The sequence below is a fragment of the Oncorhynchus mykiss genome, chromosome 19, assembly GCF_013265735.2.
Source record: "Oncorhynchus mykiss isolate Arlee chromosome 19, USDA_OmykA_1.1, whole genome shotgun sequence".
NCBI lineage: Eukaryota > Metazoa > Chordata > Actinopteri > Salmoniformes > Salmonidae > Oncorhynchus > Oncorhynchus mykiss.
Window position 1 is genome coordinate 16,311,988 of NC_048583.1, and position 20,472 is coordinate 16,332,459.

At 42.8% G+C, this 20,472-nt stretch overlaps 2 protein-coding genes across 10 annotated transcripts in view; one reads left to right on the plus strand and one right to left on the minus strand.

The window, feature by feature from the left end:
* The window catches only part of LOC110498461 (zinc finger and SCAN domain-containing protein 2), a 771,911-nt gene that overhangs the window by 642,831 nt on the left and 108,608 nt on the right, over positions 1-20,472 (minus strand). The gene's annotated exons all lie outside the window — the stretch shown is intronic.
* Positions 1-20,472, plus strand: part of LOC110498467 (zinc finger protein with KRAB and SCAN domains 8) — a 138,571-nt gene that overhangs the window by 61,356 nt on the left and 56,743 nt on the right. For 2 of the 8 annotated variants that reach the window (XM_036953733.1, XM_036953730.1), the window contains exons 2-6: positions 10,251-10,381; positions 15,691-15,852; positions 16,847-16,999; positions 18,063-18,174; positions 18,392-18,504. In XM_036953733.1, coding sequence (XP_036809628.1) covers positions 10,251-10,381; positions 15,691-15,852; positions 16,847-16,999; positions 18,063-18,174; positions 18,392-18,504 — 671 coding nt within the window. Of the gene's footprint in view, positions 1-6,537; positions 6,685-7,491; positions 7,859-8,177; positions 9,951-10,250; positions 10,382-15,690; positions 15,853-16,846; positions 17,000-18,062; positions 18,175-18,391; positions 19,807-20,472 lie in introns of those variants that run through there. The other 6 variants (XM_036953732.1, XM_021575095.2, XM_036953735.1 and 3 more) reach the window with 6 other exon arrangements.

Below are 20,472 nucleotides of genomic sequence, written 5' to 3' on the forward strand. Positions count from 1 at the left end.
GTCCCACTAAGTACAAACCAGATGGGATGGCATTTCGCTACAGAATGCTGCTGGTTAAGTGTGCCTTGAACTTTAAATAAATCGCAGACAGTGTCACCAGCAAAGCAACCCCACACCTCCTCCATGCTTCAAGGTGGGATCCACACACGCGCAGATCATCAGTTCGCCTACTCTGCGATTCACAAAGACACGGCGGTTGGAAACAAAAATCTCAAATTAGGACTCATCAGACCAAAAGACAGATTTCCACCGGTCTAATGTCCATTGCTCGTGTTTTTGGCCAAAGCAAGTCTCTTCTTCCTATTGGTGTCCTTTTAGTGGTGGTTTCTTTGAGCAATTTGACCATGGCCTGATTCACGCAGTCTCCTCTGAACAGTTGATGTTGAGATGTGTCTGTTACTTGAACTCTGAAGCTTTTATTTGAGCTGCAATTTCTGAGGCTGGTAATTCTAATGAACTTATCCTCTGCAGCAGAGGTAACTTTGGATATTCCTTTCCTCTGGCGGTCCTTATGAGATACAGTTCCATCATAGCGCTTAATGTTTTTTGCGACTTCACTTGAAGAAACTTTAAAAAAGTTATTGACATTTTCTGGATTGACTGACCTTCATGTCTTAAAGTAATGATGGACAGTTTGTTTCTCTTTGCTTATTTGAGCTGGTCTTGCCATAATATGGACTTGGTCTTTTACCAAATAGGGCTATCTTCTGTATACCATGCCTACCTTGTCACAACACAACTGATTGGCTCAAAGGCATTAAGAAGGAAAGAAATTCCACAAATTATCTTTTAACAAGGTACACATCTGCTAACTGAAATGCATTCCAGGTGACTACCTCATGAAGCTGGTTTAGAGAATGCCAAGTGTGCAAAGTTGTCATCAAGGCAAATCAAATCAAATTTATTTATATAGCCCTTCGTACAGCTGATATCTCAAAGTGCTGTACAGAAACCCAGCCTAAAACCCCAAACAGCAAGCAGTGCAGGTGTAGAAGCACGGTGGCTAGGAAAAACTCGCTAGAAAGGCCAAAACCTAGGAAGAAACCTAGAGAGGAACTAGGCTATGTGGGGTGGCCAGTCCTCTTCTGGCTGTGCCGGGTGGAGATTATAACAGAACATGGCCAAGATGTTCAAATGTTCATAAATGACCAGCATGGTCGAATAATAATAAGGCAGAACAGTTGAAACTGGAGCAGCAGCACGGCCAGGTGGACTGGGGACAGCAAGGAGTCATCATGTCAGGTAGTCCTGGGGCATGGTCCTAGGGCTCAGGTCCTCCGAGAGAGAGAAAGAGAGGAGAAGAGAATTAGAGAACGCACACTTAGATTCACACAGGACACCGAATAGGACAGGAGAAGTACTCCAGATATAACAAACTGACCCTAGCCCCCCGACACATAAACTACTGCAGCATAAATAGTGGAGGCTGAGACAAAGGCAAAGGGTTGCTACTTTGAAGAATCTGTTTTACACTTTTTTGATTACTACATTATTCCATGTGTTCACTATTATTCTACAATGTAGAAAATATAAACAAAATTAAGAAAAACCCTTGAATGAGTAGGTGTCAACTTTTAACTGGTACTGTACACAATCCATGTCTCAATTGTCTAAATTATTGTCTCCTTCCTTTATCTACACTGATTTGAAGTGGATTTAACAAGTGACATCAATAAGGGATCCTAGCTTTCACCTGGTCAGTCTGTCATGGACAGAGCAGATGTTCTTAATGTTTTGTATACTCGGTGTATACGTTTAAAAAGTCTGTTAAATATTGTGTTTGTACTGGGTAGGCTACAGTGCCTTCAGAAAGTATTAATATCCCTTGATTTATTCCACTTTTGTTGTGTTTACAGCCTGAATTAAAATGAAAACCATTTTTTCTCATGAATTGAAAATGAAATACGGAAATATGAATTTACGTAAGTATTCACACCTCCTGAGTCAATACTTTGTAGAAGCATTCTTGGTGGTAACTACAGCTTGGAGTCATCTTGGGTATGTCTGTATCAACTTTGCACATTTGGGGATATTCTTCCATTTTTCCTTGAAGATTTCCTCATGCTCTGTTCATCACCGCTTCCCATATAACTTAACAATCTTAGTTTTTCCACAGATTTTCAATGGGATTCAAGTCTGGGCTTTGGCTGTGCCACTCAAGGACTTTCACATTCTTGTTCTGAAGCCATTCCAGAGTTGCTTTGGCTGTATGCTTGGGGTCATTGTCCTGTTGGAACGTAAATCTTTTCCCCAGTCTAAGGTCGTTTGCTCTTTGAAGCAGATTCTCATCAAGGATTTTCCTGTATTTGCTCCATTCATTGTTTCCTCTATCCTTACCAGTCTCCCAGTCCCTGCTGCTGAAAAGCATCCCCATAGCATGATGCTACCACCACCATGCGTCATGGTAGGGATGGTGTTAGACAGGTGATGAGCTGTGCCTTTCTCCAAACATAGCGATTTGCATTCAGGTAAAAAAGTAAAATGTTTGTCTCATTAGACCACAGAATCTTTTGCCTTATGCTCTGAGTCTTTCACGTGCCTTTTTGCAAACTCCAGGCGTGCTGTCTGTTGTGCATTTTTCTCAGGAGTGGCTTTCGTCTGGCCACTGTCCCATAAAGCCCATATTGGTTAAGTGCTAGAGATACTTGTCCTTCTGGCAGGTTCTCCCATCTCAGCCAAGGAACTCTGTAGTTCTGTCAAAGTGGTCACTGGGTTCTTGGTCACCTCCCTGACCAAGGTTCTTCTTTCTAGTTTGGTCAGACAGCCAGCTGTAGGCAGAGTCTCGGTTGTTCCATATTTTTTTAAATATCCCAATGACGGAGACCACTATGCTCTTAGAAACTTTCAACACTCTAGAAATTGTTTTATAACCTTCCATAGATATCTCAGCTCTATGGACAGTTTGTTGGACTTCCTGGTATAGTTTCTACTCTGACATACACATCTTTGAGATTGGATTGGCAGATCGCATACACCTTCAACAACTGTACTGGAGTGAGGCCAATCATGGCCTACCTGCATTAAATTCTCATTAGTCCTGTTCCTCCAAGAAAGTGAAATAGAGCCCTAGACACCACATTCCTCCCCCCACTACACCACCCAAACCTCCTCAAGCCTGGTTAATCATTGGGAGCAATTACCTTACACATGAGGATACCACGTTCATCTGTACAAACAATAGTACGGAAGTATAAACACCATGGGACCACGAGCCGTCATACCGCTCAGGAAGGAGACGCGTTCTGTCTCCTAGAGATGAATGTACTGTGGTGCGAAAAGTGCAAATCAATCCCAGAATGACAGAAAAGGACCTTGTGAAGATGCTGGAGGAAACGGGTACAAAAGTATCTATATCCACAGTAAAACGAGTCCTATATCAACATAACCTGAAAGGCCAGTCAGCAAAGAAGAAGCCACTGCTCCAAAACTGCCATAAAAAAGCCAGACTACGGTTTGCAACTGCACATGGGGACAAAGATCGTACTTTTTAGAGAAATGTCCTCTGGTCTGAGGAAACAAAAATATAACTGTTTGGCTGTAATGACCATCGTTATGTTTGGAGGAAAAAGGGGGAGGCTTGCAAGCCGAAGAACACCATCCCAACCGTGAAGCACGGGGGTGGCAGCATTATGTTGTGGGGGTGCTTTTATGCAGGAGGGACTGATGCACTTCACAAAGTAAATGGCATCATGTGGAAGGAAAATTATGTGGCTATATTGAAGCAACATCAAGACATCAGTCAGGAAGTTAAAGCTTGGTCGTAAATGGGTCTTCCAAATGGACAATGACTCCAAGCATACTTCCAAAGTTGTGGCAAAATGGCTTAAGGACAACAAAGTCAAGGTATTGGAGTGACCATCAAGGCCCTGACCTCAATCCCATAGAAAATTCGTGGGCAGAACAGAAAAAGCGTGTGCGAGCAAGGAGGCCTACAAACCCGACTCAGTTACACCAGCTCTGTCAGGAGGAATGGATATGTGAACATTATTAAAACATCTTAACCCCTTTTTTCCCCCAATTTTCACCTAAAATGACATAACTTCCTGTATGTAGCTCAGGATCTGTATGCATATTCTTTTTTTAATTTTAATTTAAAACATTTTTTTTTACCCCTTTTTCTCCCCATTTCGTGGTGTCCAATTGTTGTACTATCTTGTCTCATCGCTACAACTCCCGTACGGGCTCGGGAGAGACGAAGGTTGAAAGTCATGCGTCCTCCGATACACAACCCAACCAAGCCGCACTGCTTCTTAACACAGCGCGCATCCAACCCGGAAGCCAGCCGCACCAATGTGCCGGAGGAAACACTGTGTACCTGGCAACCTTGGCTAGTGCGCACTGCGCCCGGCCCGCCACAGGAGTCGCTGGTGCACGATGAGACAAGGACATCCCTACCGACCAAGCCCTCCCTAACCCGGACGACGCTTGGCCAATTGTGCGTCGCCCCATGGACCTCCCGGTTACGACAGAGCCTGGGCGCGAACCCAGAGTCTCTGATGGCACAGCTGGCGCTGCAGTACAGCACCCTTAACCACTGCGCCACCCGGGAGGCCCTGATATGCATATTCTTGATACCATTTGAAAGGAAACACTTTGAAGTTTGGAAATGTGAAATGAAGGTAGGAGAAGACAACTCAGTAGTTCTGGTGAAAGATGACAAATAAAAAAAACATGCATTTTTTTTGTTTTGTTGTACCATCTTTGAAATGCAACAGAAAGGCCATAATGTATTATTCCAGCCTAGGCGCAATTTAGATTTTGGCCACTAGATGGCAGCAGTGAATATGCAACGTTTTTCACTGATCCAAAAAACCATTGCATTTCTGTTCAAAATGTTGTATCAAGACTGCCCAAATGTGCCTAATTGGTTTATTAATAACTTTTCAAGTTCATAACTGTGAACTCTCTTCAAACAATAGCATGGTATTCTTTCACTGTAATAGCTATTGTAAATTGGACAGTGCAGTTAGATTAACAATAATTTAAGCTTTCTGACAATATCAGATATGTCTATGTCCTGTGAAATGTTCTTGTTACTTACAACCTCATGCTAAATGCATTAGCCTACGTTAGCTCATCTGTCCAGCGGGGAACGCACCGATCCTGTAGAGGTTTTAAAGTGACGAGTGATCAATTTATTAAAGTGGCCAATGATTTCAAGTCTGTATATAGGCAGCAGCAGCCTCTGTTTGTGATGGCTGTTTAACAATCTGATGGCCTTGAGATAGAAGCTGTTTTTCAGTCTCTTGGTCCCAGCTTTGAATCACCTTTTCTTCTGGATGGTAGCGGGGTGAACAGGCAGTGGCTCAGGTGGTTGTTGTCCTTTTATCTTTTTGGCCTTCCTGTGATATCGGTTGCTGTAGGTGTCCTGGAAGGCAGGGAGTTTGCCCCCGGGGATGCCACCACATTCTGGAGAGCCCTGCGGTTGTGGCCAGTGCAGTTGCCGTACCAGGCGGTGATGCAGCCTGACAGGATGCTCTCAATTGTGCATCTGTAAAAGTTTGAGGGTTTTAGGTACCAAGCCAAATTTATTCAGCCTCCTGAGGTTGAAGAGGCGCTGTTGTGCCTTCTTCACCACACTATCTGTGTGGGTGGACCATTTCAGTTTGTCAGTGACGTGTATGCTGAAGAACTTAACTTTCCACCTTCACTGATGTCCAGTCGATGTGGATATGGGGGTGCTCCCTCTGCTGTTTCCTGTAGTCCACGATCATCTCCTTTTGTTTTGTTGACATTGAGTGAGGTTATTTTGCTGACACCACACTCCGAGTGCTCTCACCTCCTCCCTGTAGGCTGTATTGTTGTTGTTGGTAATCAAACTTGATGATTGATTTGGAGACGAGCATGGCCATGCAGTCGTGGGTGAACAGGGAGTACAGGAGGGGGCTTAGCACGCACTCTTGTGGGGCCCCAGTGTTGAGGATCAGCGAAGTGGAGATGTTGTTTCCTAACCTTCACAACCTGGGGGCGGCCCATCATGAAGTCCAGGGCCCAATTGCACAGGGCGGGGTTGAGACCCAGGGCCTCTAGCTTAATGATGAGCTTGGAGGGTACTATGGTGTTGAATGCTGAGCTCTAGTCAATGAACAGCATTCTTACATAGGTATTCCGCTTGTCCAGATGGGACAGGGCAGTGTTATGGCGATTGCATCGTCTGTAGACCTCAGCTCAGTGGCATAGCAAAGGGGTGTGAATACTTATGTAAATTAGATATCTGTATTTCATTTTTAATACATTTTCTAAAATGTCCAAACATGTTTTCACTTTGTCATTATGGTGTATTGTGTGTAGAAAAACAATACATTTAATACATTTTGAACTACTTAATTTTTTCCCCCAAAACACTTAATGAGAAAATGAATGCAGATTTTTTGTTGACGTGTGGTTTTCATATGGTGTATTAAGCTTAATGTTTAATAGAATGAAAATTACCATTTTGGGTTTAAGAATTTGATTGAGACCCCCTTTAATATACATAACATCTGATCTCACCCTATTCTGCATACACATTTGTTGCGGGTTTCTTATGTACCACAGGAGAACCAAGAAATGAAGAGCGACACCACGGCTGTCTTTTAGGCTTTTATGTTGATCTGCAAAAGTATTGTGAAAAGACAGGGCAGGAACACATCAGTCTCCAATGCACCATCTGACAAGTTGTTCTATGCAGGAGCATGAAGAAAGGTAAAACACATATCCTGTCTCACAGCCCCAATACATTGCTAGGTGCTTTCAGTGTTGACAGTAGCAAAATACTGCAACTCGTGTACAAAAACACTGCAACATAAACAAGTTACAACGTGAGATCGCCTCTATTCCACTTGGACCGTAAAGGACCAAACTACATCTCCCATCATGCAACGCCAGCACCAGTCGGCAGCTCAGCTAACCGTCTGCATCACAGAAAGACATGCTAGCTAACAACAGCAGCCTTTTTAGCACTCTAAACTATATTAATAACAACAATAAAACTCTGAAAGTTACATGTTGCAATAGTCTCACACGCCCTTATAACAATATCTACAGCATTAACCTTGGGATGTTTTATTTATTTCACGTTATGGACTTCCACAAAGGAGTAATCTGCAACACATACCTTTCTCTCTGTTTTCTCAGACTGAGGAGAATGGGAGCTACGGGAAGTACCAGGGTGTTAGTAGCTGACAAGTATATTAGTGTCTAGTTTAAGAAACAGACGCCTCACAAGTCCTCAACTGGCAGCTTCATTAAATAGTACCCACAAAACAACAGTCTCAACGTCAACAGTAAAGAGGCGACTCCAGGATGTTGGCCTTCTAGGCAGAGTTCCTCTGTCCAGTGTCTGTGTTCTTTTGCCCATCTTAATCTTTTATTTTTATTGGCCAGTCTGAGATATGGCTTTTTCTTTGCAACTCTGCCTAGAGGGCCAGCATCCCGTAGTCGCCTCTCTGCTAGTGGTGCTCCGTCCTGCTCCTATAGTTGTGATTCAGAGAGACTGATAGTGCTTCCGTTAAACCCCCTAACAGGTGCAGCCTTCAGTCTGCCTTCTATAGGATCTATCAACTGGAACATGGACCCTACAACACACACAAAGAGAAGCGACTCTCGTGTTCATTCTGTGGAAAAGCTTTCAGTTGTCCCAAACACGTGGAGATCAACCAGAGGATGCACATGGGGGAGAAACAGTTTGGCTGGCATCTGTGCCAAGGCTAGTTTCTCCCACTCGTTAAATCTGAAGAGACACCAGAGGGTTCACAAGGGAGAAATCCTACAGCTGCCCCCAGTGTGAAAGGGTGTTCTTACACCTGCACCAGCTGAAGATGCACCTGAAGGTCCACACGGGATAGAGGCCATTCACCTGCACGCACTGCAGGAAGAGGTACACAGAGAGTAGATTCAGGTTACACCAGCAGAAAATGCACACAACAGTAGTGTATAGTGATGTAATGTAGTACTAGTTAGTTTGTCATCAATTATGTTAGTTTAGGATGTAGTAGGGAACTGGATGAACTGAGGAAAGAATGAGTATGATGAGGCAGAGTAGATGATATGGTGATGGTTGATGTGATGGTGTCTAAAGATTATTCACAAATGAAAAGTGACAGGGGGGATACACCCTTGGGGCCTGGGGTCACAGCCAGGGATCAGCCATTATTGATGGCGACCCTGGAGCAATTAGGGTTCTTTTTTTTAACTAGGCAAGTCAGGCGGGAGTGTGTTGAAGGCGGGAGAGACTGGACCTCCGACGCGGCTGGTCACAAACACTGGCCCCGGATCAGGACCCTGGATCAGGAGCCGTCCCTTTTCGTTCCCGAGTCTGAACCAGGTCCCAACCGCGAGGGACAGAGACTTCACCACCACAGAGAACACAACCAGTGGACAGGTGGACTCAACAACCTCAGTCCTGGTGGTCATCAGAGAGACAGAGGCTCCAATCAGGTATCCAGTCTGCAGCCCAGAACATTCTCTTCACAGTCTCAGTGCAGTGATGAAGCAGGACCTGAGGCTGATAGAGATAGACCCTCCTGTTCCTATGATGCAAACACCACAGTATCCATGATGAACTGAGCAGGTCATCTTTGGCTTTAGCCTTCACAGAGGGTGGTGGGAGTCTAACAGGAAGCCTTTCTTCTCCTTCAGGATCTTGTCTAATGTCTGGTGACTGGGTTCAAGTCTAGCCTTCCTCAGTTGCCTCATGGTTACCCCACCAATACAGACAGGGTCGGGTTGAGCACTCACCAGAAGAAGCACCTAGCCTACAACACAGCACACAATCCCAACAACACCCAAGCAATGGCTAGATGTCAAGGAGGGAGCTCAAAGACTAACAACCTGAGGGTGGTGGCTCCTGCTTCTACCTCCTCTGGTGTCATTGGGTCACAATGTGGGAGGCTAAGCATTAGGATGGACACTGACAAGCCGTATGCCTGCCTCACGTGTGGGAAGTGCTTTGCTAACGCAAACTACAGTATGTGAAGGAGCACCAGACCGTTCCCACCAAGGAGAGGCCCTACAAGTGTAAACTAGACCTTCTCCTTCCTGACTAATGTTAACAGACATAGGAGTGTCCACAATGGAGATAAGCCACACCACTACAATTTGAGTTTTACGCAGGGGATATCTGGGAACCATTCTTTAGCTGATATTATAGTTATCATGCGAAGTGTCTTGGGGTATGACGGTAATTAACCACACACCCCTTAATAACTAGTTATTTGAAACAGGCTTGTGTAAATACCTGTTTTTAGAGCAACAGTAAACCTAGGCTAGAACAAGGACAGTTTAATATTTACCTAACTGAGGTGATGTAGCTCGAATAAAGTAATTTATTTTCTACACTATTCTTGTTAACAGTAATTTCTAAAGTCTGCGCTGAGCTTGAAATATAATGATCATAGTACATTTGATTTGTAATGTAATAAGCAGTACCGTAAAAAAATCAGCGCGCATAACTTAAAAATTCAACCACACCCTTTCAGCCACAATGCCAGCCAATAAGATCCTTTCTCTTCAGTATAAACGGAAGTGAACAGTGACCAAGAATAATTTCCACATTAGCGTTTGTCGTTATTTAGCCGTGCATTAACACATTGTAATTTAAAATATGACACATTTAACAGCATAACATACACCAGGTAGTGTTTATTTCACGTTGGAGACCGGACTTAGTTGATAATTGTTATCGGTAACTACTAACGTTAGCTAGCGAACAATGGATCAATGTATGGTTTTTCACACTCAAATAGCCTCCATCATGGAGGTGCTAGCGAATGCAGCCGTGGCAGAGATCTGTAAACTCGTAGACGACGACTATGCAGTGTTTCGTTTGGAAATTACTCAAAGCCAGAAAGAAAACAGGGCAATGCGGAGGAAACTACAGCTACTGGAACTGAAGGTATCACGGGAGCGCGTCCTCGCCAGTCGTCCCAGAAGTGTCAAGATCCTCGACCGATACAGAGGAATGGCAAGAGGTAGGCCCTTCCCCATATGCGCGACTTGTTTACCACAGATGTGGTTAAACGGAATTGGGTCTTGGTCAGTTTTTTAGATAGTATGCAATAATCCCCCTGATTACTAAGCCGTCTTGCACAACAATATCACATTTTAACTAGTTTCTTCATTTATTGCATTTCGTTCAATAAATAGTATACCAAGAAGTTATGAGAAGTGTTACCTTACTTCCTGGCCAATTCTAGACAGTGCCATTCGTGTACTGTTGAGCAATGACCATAGTTAACCTAACCATCTCTTTCCCCCAATCACTCTCTCAGGTGAAGGACATCTCACTGGAGGCCACAGGAGCTTTGTGAAGCCAGCGGGACACAATACATGGCGAGATGACCAACCAATCACTGTTGATGAGGGGAGTGGAACCTCAACCCAGCATGTTATTGTGATAGAGGTTAGTGTAATAGTGTTATGTAAAAAATTAGTTACTTTGTAAATCAAATGTGGACAGTTTATTTCAGCAATGCTTTCCTTAGCTGTTCACTTGCTTACATGTACAGTGCATTCGGAAAGTATTCAGACCCCTTCCCTTTTTTACCACTGTTATTACACCCTTATTCTAAAATTGATTAAATACATTTTTTCCCCTAATCAATTTACGCAAAATACCCCATAATTACAAAGCGAAAACAAGTTTAGATATTTTTGCAAATGTATTAAAAATAAAAAACATACCTTATTTACGTAAGTATTCAGACCCTTTGCTCTGAGACTCAAAATTGAGCTCAGGTGCATTCTGTTTCCATTAATCATCCAATGAAGTAGAAACATCAAGGAGTCCACCGGTGGTCAATTAAATTGATTGGACATGATTTGGAAAGGCACACACCTGTCTAAACAAGGTCCCACAGTTAACAGTGCATGTCAGAGGAAAAAAACTAAGCTGTGATGTCGAAGGAATTGTCCGTAGAGCTCCGAGACAGGATTGTGTCGAGGCACAGATTTGGGGAAGGGTACCAAAATATTTCTGCAGCATTGAAGATCCCCAATAACACAGTGGCCTCTATTTTTAAATGGAAGACATTTTTGAACCACCAAGACTTCCTAGAATTGGCTGCCAGGTCAAACTGAGCAATTGGGGGAGAAGGGCCTTGGTCAGAGAGGTGACCAAGAACCCCTCACTGTCAGAGCTCCTCTGTGGAGATGGGAGAAGCTTCCAGAAGGACAACAATCTCTGCAGTAGTCCACCAATCAGGCCTTTTATGGTAGTGGCCAGACAGAAGCCACTTCTCAGAAATAGGCACATGACAGCCCGCTTGGTGTTTGCCAAAGGGCACCTAAAGGACTCTCAGACCATGAGAAACAAGATTCTCTGCTCTGATGAAACATGCAAATGTTACATTTCAGTTTTTATTTTTAATACATTTACCAACATTTCTAAAAACCTGTTTTTGATTTGTCATTATAGGGTATTGTGTGTAGATTGATTGAGGGGGAAAAAACTATTTAATCCATTTCAGAATACGTCTAACAAAATGTGGAAAAGGCGACGGGGTCTGAATACTTTCCTTATGCACTGTGTTTTGTGTGGTCCCCAGGAAGAGTAGCTGCTGCTTTAGCACCCTGAATTTTATGGCCCAAAAAACTTGCATAAACATTGAATATAATATAGGCTAGTGATGTGCGAGTTGACTCATAACTGCATTGCTCGTGGTTATATCCGCATTCCGCGGGGTGGGTGGATTTAGTGTCATGGAATATTATATGGGTGGGTTGATAGAAGAGAAAACAATGCATAAATCCATACATGTGCAATTCATATCTATAGGCTTCTTTCTTTTATTATATGCATAAGCCAAGCTTTAGGGCCTAACTGTACCCGTGCCAAATAAGCTACACAATTGTTTTTTGTTTCAACTACTGTGTTAATATATCACGGGATCCGGCAGTCTAACAGGAGAGTTTGAGCACAAGAGAACCATAGAAAAAAATATGGTCCAAAATGTAAGGTTTTATTTACAAGTGCACTTTACAAGGTGAATATTTACAAAAATGGCTCAGAATTTATCCAACAATTACGTCCTGGTAGCCTTTTGCAGTCGACAAAGGGCAAAATCATGCAATAGCAACTGAAAGGCAAAACGCATAAAGCCTATAACGGGCCAACAAACTTCACTCGACTGAGAATTTGTTTAGAGAACTTAACGTGTTGCTATCTTCACAGCAGTTCTACTGATAATGGTAAAGATATACCCACAATATCCCCCGGCACACCCAGTTGGAGAGAAACCATACCGATGCAAACTAAGCGGATACATGGCTAGATCATTGTAAAAGACACTAAAAGGAAATCCGATAGACAAACTTAAATCATAATTGCTACAGTTATTGGTTAAGCAATAGAATGGATAATTTTCCGAATATAGCATGACTCCAAAACAGGACTAACCAATGCAATGACCGATGGTATGAAGTGCGTGCGCTAGCAACACTGCTTGCCCGACACCAACGGATGGCAGGGAGCTCGGCGACCGTGATGTACTGCGCCGTATGCACTACCCTCTGTAGCACCTTGTGGTCGGATGACAAGCAGTTGCCATACCAAGCAGTGATGCAGCCAGTCAAGATGCTCTCAATGGTGCAGCTGTAGAACCTTTGAGGATCTGAGGGTCCATGCCAAACCAACAGGTAGCCTATTACAAATGAACTTGTAAAATAAAGCACATTCTTTCTTATAAACAAATGAAATAGTCCTTGAGTTTGTTACTTCTAATGGCACAAACAAGTGGTGCACTCATAAGTGTAATGCAGTTTATACACTGAACAAAAATATCAGATTTGACTGAGTTACAGTTCATATAAGGAAATCAGTCAATTGAATTAAATTCATTAGACCCTAATCTATGGATTTCACATGACTGGGAATACAGATACCTTTGGTCACAGATACCTTTTTAAAAAACAAGGCAGGGGCGTGGATCAGAACCAGTCAGTATCCAGTGTGACCACCATTCACCTCATGCAGCGTGACATCTCCTCCTCCTTCGCATAGAGTTGATCAGGCAGTTGATTGTGGAGTGTTGTCCCACTCCTCAATGGCTGTGCAAAGTTGCTGGATATTGGCAGGAACTGGAAAACGCTGTTGTACACGTCAATCCAGAGCATCCCAAACATGCTCAATGGGTGATATGTCTGAGTATGCAGGGCATGGAAGAACTGGGACATTGTCACGGTATCACTGTGCATTCAAATTGCCATTGATAAAATGCAATTGTGTTCATTCTCTGTAGCTTATGCCTGCCCATACCATGACCCTACTGCCACCATGTGGCACTCTTCATAATGTTGACATTAGCAAACTGCTTGCCCAAACAACGCCATATACGCCATCTGCCCGGTACAGTTGAAGTTGAAACCAGGATTCATCCGTGGGTGCACACTTCTCCAGCGTGCCAGTGGCCATCAAAGATGAGCATTTGCCCACTTTAGTCATTCACGACGCCGAGCTGCAGTCAGGTTAAGACCCTGGTGAGGAAGATGAGCACGCAGATGAGCTTCCTTGAGAAGGTTTCTGACCATTTGTGCAGGAGTTCTTCAGTTGTGCAAACCCACAGTTTCATCAGCTGTCCGGTAGGCTACCCACAGGTGAATAAGCCGAAATGTGTAGGTCCTGGGCTGGCGTCGTTACACGTGGTCTGCAGTCAGCATGCCAATTGCATGCTCCTTTGAAACTTGACATCTGTGGTATTGTGTTGTGACGAAACTGCACATATTGGAGTGCACCTTTGTAATGAAGCTTAATCAGCTTCTTGATATGCAACACCTGGCAGGTGGATAGATTACCTTTGCAAATGAGAAATGCTCACTAACAGGGATGTAAACAAATTTGTGCACAAAATTTTAGACAAATAAGCTTTTTGTGCATATGGACATTTTCTAGGATCTGGAGAACGGTGGTTTGACGTGACAAGAGAGCAAATCATCACATGCTGTTCAAAAGGCCTAAATATTCAATAAATAAATGAATAGCCTAAATGTTGAAGAAATACATAATTATTCAGAATATTTAAGAGAAAGTGAGCTGTACAGCGCATTTTCTATATTTGCGGGCCTACCTGTTAGGGTAACTTGGGGTAAAATGCCGCCAGGGGTAATCGCTCCCCTGCCTGTACTTTTCACAGAAACCACTTTGTTACAATTACTTTCCCTGGATGCCACTACTCTTTCTCAACAAAAACATCTGTCTCATAACAATTTAAGCCAATCAACAAAAATTGAGGTAGGGTGGGTTTTTACCCAAAGTTTCCCTACAATTGATCCGTGTTACATTCAGCCCCACTCTCCCCTATGGACTCATTGTGAAGCAGTAACAAGTACCACTGCTAAAAACTTGGTTTCAAAATGGTGCAGTTCGCGCATATTTAGGAGTTTAGGAGAGAGAAATAAATAAAGTAGGAATGGAAAGCTGGGAACCCCCTCTTTTTAACAAAGGCCATTAAAACAGTTTCCCCCTGCGATTGCATTATGAATTGTTGTGCATTGACTGCTTGTTTCCCTCTCTATGGCACTCGCAAGTCGCAACTTGAATGTGCCTTGAGTAGGGTTGGGACGATATAATTAAATTGAATATTGTGATCTTTGACATTGACGATTATATTGAGACGCGATATTTGGAGTCGCATATCGTAGAAGAGGTCTCCCCAAATATCGCCCAATCCTACTTAATAGGAATATTTCTCTCAAATAGTACGCACAACAAGCCGACTAGTAAATAGATAAGCTATTCTAGTATGGAATGCCTGGTTTTGTTCGTCATTACTCGTTTTGTTTGCAGAGGAAATTAAATGTAAACTGTTCTAGCATCTTCAATGTGCGTCTTTTTCATGTGGCATATTTTTTTGCCGTGGGATAAATTATTTTGCTGTGGCGAACCGCTAAAGGACTGCCGTGGGAAAACTACAGTAGAACACACTAGAGTACAGTAATGTACTGTACTTCGATGTCCAAACTTGTGAAACAGACGTCTGATGGTTTCAAATTTTGTCTGGTCCTGATCAACCAAAGGTGGTCTTGTTTTGGGGTGGAGCTCATTAGAATAATAGCCAGTGTGTAGAATAATAACCAAATATGCTAAATACAGATATTACATATTTCTCTACCTTTGTGTACCTATTCAGGATACATCATAATGAAGAGAATGATATTCATACCCATAATTATGCTTTTCTGTATAGTACAGATCAGGGACCCATGATGTAATTCTGTTAACTTCACCTACTGTAGCTGAATAACCAAAAGACATTTCTTCAAACTCAGCGTGTCATGTCATAGCTGACACCCCATTATTTCTGCAGACATCTTTGAATCTTAAGTCAGAGCAGATATTTACGTTTTTGGAAAACACGGTTGCATAAAAAAAGAGGGAGATTTTACTGTAATTCTGTTACCAAAATGTGCATTTGTACAGTTCTTCCGGTAAATGTGTTTTTGAAATTCTCTATAAATTATTCAAAGTAGTCCTTGTGCATAGAGTTGTATGGTTTGTTAAACTTTGAAATCAATGGTTTTTGTTTGGCATGCATTTTAAAGTGAAATCTAAGTAAGTAATTCCATTACACCATAATTTAAATGGTTCCATTTACGATGATGATGATCGGGACCTGTTAGTGGTAGTTTTGTGATAAATGCACTGTGCATTTTTCTAAACGTTCCCAATTTTAATCTTCACACCCCTAACAGTTAATAGCCTAATTTTCTTGTCAGTCGGCACATGCAGAGGCCTCAGGTCCTGGAAGATTATCTCTGGTCAAGCAGGAGAGGACTGAAGGAGAGGACCCACGAGACAGCAGACACATCCAGACTGGAGAAGAGGCCGGAGTGGAACTCCCTTCGCCCCAGCCCAGGACCCGACGAAACATCACTGAGGTCAGTGTAACGCCGTCCTCAAGTTAGAGACCGACACAGAGACTTTACCTGTAACACAAAGGCTGTCACCGACTAAGAGTTGTCTTTTCTTTTGACCAATCGATTGTTTTATCAAATATATGCAGATTGTTTGATGCTTTAAGCAAACTGTTTGATGAAACAAATAAGACACACAAATGATTGGAGGGAGTCCGACCACAATTGATTTGATTGTGCCGCCTGGCTCAGACTTGCTGCACTTTGTTTAAAAAAAGGACAGAGTGACTGTGTCACTAGCACCCGTTGTCTCTCCCTCTCCTCCCTGCTGCAGTGACCACAGAACATCCGTGTGTATAGCACTGTCTGTGTTGCAACATAACTTTTCAGTCAGAAATGGCTGTAAAGGCTATGTTACCAAAATCTAATTTGTTTAGGAAAAACATTCCCTATTCCCTCAAACCTTGCGGTCTTTGTGACACATGTATGCTTCGCATGCACGCGACAAATAGGGCCTGACCTATAGCATATCATAATCGCATCAATAAATAGGTTATAACAAACTGAAAGCCGTAACTCATGTGACAGCAAAATGGATGCAGAGGATGTGACCAATAAACTCAAAATGGGGAATGTTTACTGGCTGTGCAGGAGGTAAAAGGGAAGTCAGATGAATACATTTGACTAGTTGGGGAAAATACTGTGGCTCAAGAAAAATAAGACAGTGCTTTATAACCATTATAGACTTACTAAATATACCCACACAGTAACAAACACCTACTGCACACGTCAAAATAGTTTAGTCAGATTTAGTCTGATGAGCTGACTTATTTTTACCCACAACATCATATTTATGTCTACATGATTTGGTTTTACAACAGCAAAATAATTATAACTACAGTACAGATCTCATGTAGTGGAGATGGGTAAACACTCCATGTTGAACATGTTTATTATCTGTGTGTGTGTACCTAAGGGAGTGTATGTCTGTGTAATCTGTATCACCTGTCTCTTCCAGGAGGATGAAGGTCCAGAGGTGCAGCTGGTAAAGGAGGAGGGTTTGGGGAACCCTGAGGGGACCATGGTCATGGAGGACAACCAGACTACACCTCCTCCTGAACCCACAGAGGAACCAGCTGAGCAGCACAGGACCACACACAGTCTCACTGAGGTGAGCCCACTGTGAACTACTGTCTGTATGGTATTAGGTCAGGGCCCATATCCACAAAGCCTCTCAGAGTAGGAGTGCTGATCTAGGATCAGTTTTGTCTTTTAGATCATAATGAATAAGACGATCAGGTCTTATACTCGATCAGCACTTCAACTCAGACTCTGTGGATACGGGCCCAGGTCTTGATTAATTTTGTCCTAAGTGTGGAATCATGCCTTTTGAATGATCAAACCATGAAAATGTCAAGTAATCAAATCAACTAACATGTTTGCATAGTACTCCTAGCAATCCCTCATTACCCAATCAGAAGATGCTCCATATATCCGATTTCAGTAACACTTTACATAACACATTTTGACACGGTCTAATCCATGTCATAAAACTGTCATGACACATATTTACACCGGTTGTGAACTATATTACATTATTGTATGGCACCCACATGTATTCAACTGTGTTTTTTCCCTGCCAAGAGGTTCCTTTCATCCTTTGTTGTAATGAATTCTTTAGTCGTTTTTGTTTATCATATTTTAAGTAACTTGTAGAAAATACACTTTGACACCCATGAAGCATTATGACCATCCTGTGTCGCTTTACTTGGACAAATAAAATACACTGACACTGTCAAGAAGCATTAGGACTATCATATAAGCCAGATAAGGGCATGTATGTGATAGACCTATGTCAGTCATCAGTCAAAAAGAGGGTGTCTTTTCCTGCTCTTGAAATCTGCTCCTGCATTCATCAGCAACAAAGCATTGGGGAAGGTGCATGTCTGACATCAATGTGTGCACAATTACAATAATATATGAATATGCACAATTTCAGAAAATGTTCCAGGTAGGATTTGTGGGTTTTGACGCTCCTATGTAGGTGTCATAACCAGCCATAAAATAATGCAATGGGTCACAAGAGGTCTAAGTATGTGTCATGGCCATATTTTGACAGGTTATGTCGGCTGTTGAGATATTGACACAGTTATGACCGTGTTATGATGCTAGGTGTCACGTAAAGTGTTACCCACATGTCTTGATCCAACATCCTCTCACTCTGTATCTCCTAGTCAGTAGACATGGAGGATGGGAAGCCTGATCTGCTGATAGTCAAAGAGGAGACAATAGAAGATGGACCCGAGAGCATTGATCTGCTGAGTGGACTAAAGATGGGGGAGCAAGGTAAGAGAGAAATACATATAACCTACATACAGTAATAAATCTTCCTGACCATTTTTATTTTCCTTTTCTTCATTCATAAAATTAAATCAATAGAACTTGTTTACATAGAAAAACACATCTTAATGTATGAACTTGACCAGATAATTGACAAAAAAATCTCCATATGTAGCATTCTCTTCCATGTTTGTAAAGTTTATTTTCTACCCTCTTCCTGCAGGTGATTGGATGGAGGCTAAAAGAGGAGACTGGACAGCCATCTCTGATTCCCAGACCGGTGCAGCCAAAGGCCCAGGGGACAACATCACAGAGCAGGCCAGGACCAGAGGCGAGGTCAGTGGATGGGACAGCGTCCTCAACTCTGGGCTGGGGAACAACACTGTTAACCAGAAACAGACAGTCGAACACAAAACAACAACCGAATTTAGTCTCCATGCCAACAGACTGGCTGAGACCAGGGCGAGGTGTAGATTTGGTCTGTGGGGACGGGGAGGTGTCCGTATGTGGAGGGAGAGAACAGACACAGACTCGGCTAGCGACGCTCCGTCCTGCTCCTATAATTGTGATTCAGAGAGACTGATGGCACCTCAGGTTAAGCCCCTAGCAGGTGCTGGCTTCAGCCTGCCTTCTATAGGATCTATCAACTGGAACATGGACCCTGCGACAACACAGACACTCCCTGGCCTTCATGCTCCTCACACTCTCCTTATGTTAAACCAGACCTCAGACAATGCCAGTGCCTCAACACTAAATGGCTACACAAGCCCATTGACAAATGAGAGTAGCAGAGACGGAATCAGCAAAGGTGGCAGGGCCAAAGAGAAGCGCTTCCCGTGTTCGTTCTGTGGGAAAGCCTTCAGTTTCCCCAAACACGTGGAGATCCACCAGAGGATACACACTGGGGAGAAACCGTTCGGCTGTAGCCAGTGTCACATGCGCTTTGCCCAGGCTGGCCACCTGAAGAGGCACCAGAGAGTCCACACAGGGGAGAAACCCTACAGCTGCCCCCAGTGTGAGAAAAGGTTCTCCCACCAGCATCAGCTGAAGCTGCACCAGAGAGTCCACACAGGGGAGAAACCCTACAGCTGCCACCAGTGTGAGAAAAGGTTCTCCCACCAGCACCATCTGAAGATGCACCTGAAGGTCCACACGGGAGAGAGGCCGTTCGCCTGTACGCACTGCGGGAAGAGGTTCTCAGAGAAGAGCTCTCTCAGGATACACCAGCAGAAAATGCACACAGCCCATGTATAGAGTATAGTGATATGTAGTACTAATTATTTTGTTTGCAGTTAATTATGTTGGTTTTGGATGTATAGGGAACTGGATGAGGTGAACTGAGGAAAGACTGAGTATGATGAGACAGAGTAAATTATATGGTGATGGTGTTTGTGAATATGCTTCACTGATGAAGAGTGACAACTCTGTCCCTTTAGGTTAATACTGGTGTTTTATAATAAGGAAATGATAGTGCCTTAATTCATGTTTACTTTAAATAAAGTAGTGATGTGTGTAATGTTGAAACTTTTCCAAAGTACTTAAAAATGTATTTTATCAAAGCAAGGGTACCAGATTTACATAAGTTATTCTGCACTGAACAAAATAAATGCATCATGTAACAACTTCAAAAATGTTACTGAGTTAAAATGAATTCGTTAGTCCCTTATCTATGGATTTCACATGATTTGGATTCAGTGTTGTGTTCAAGACCACCTAAAGCGAGACCAATTCAAGACAGACCAGAAAAACGAGACGATTGGTATTTTGTCCAATCGCCACCATTGTAAGAGTTAAACATGCCCAATTTTTCTTTAGACATTAAGAAAAAATGCATGCTAAGGGAAAATAGAGCCACTCTACAAATTACTAACCCAAACACAGGGAACAATGAGGTCCTTCTACATCTTCAGAGAAGGGCTAAGGATTTATAATATAATAATGCTATTTACATTACTATTTTCAATTGTTCTGATTTAATTTATTGCATTTTTGTTGGAAAGGGTTAACACTCAAGAGAAAAAAGATTCAATCATGATGTCTCTGGGTAGATAAATCTAGCTTGCCATGTAAGCCATTGGCTAGGCCACCAGAAGCTAGGCAGAAGGGATCTGCCATTCAACTGTATAAGGGCAAAATTTTGGCGTGACAATGGAATCAACCAATTACATTTTGACTTGTAATGAATGGGTTGAACCGTTTTTACAAAAAAAAACATATGGAAACATCTGCCTTCTCAATGGCCAACAGGTCATGTCACACACAGGTCACACTGCGCAATAGCGAGCAGTAGTTCTCATGGTCTAG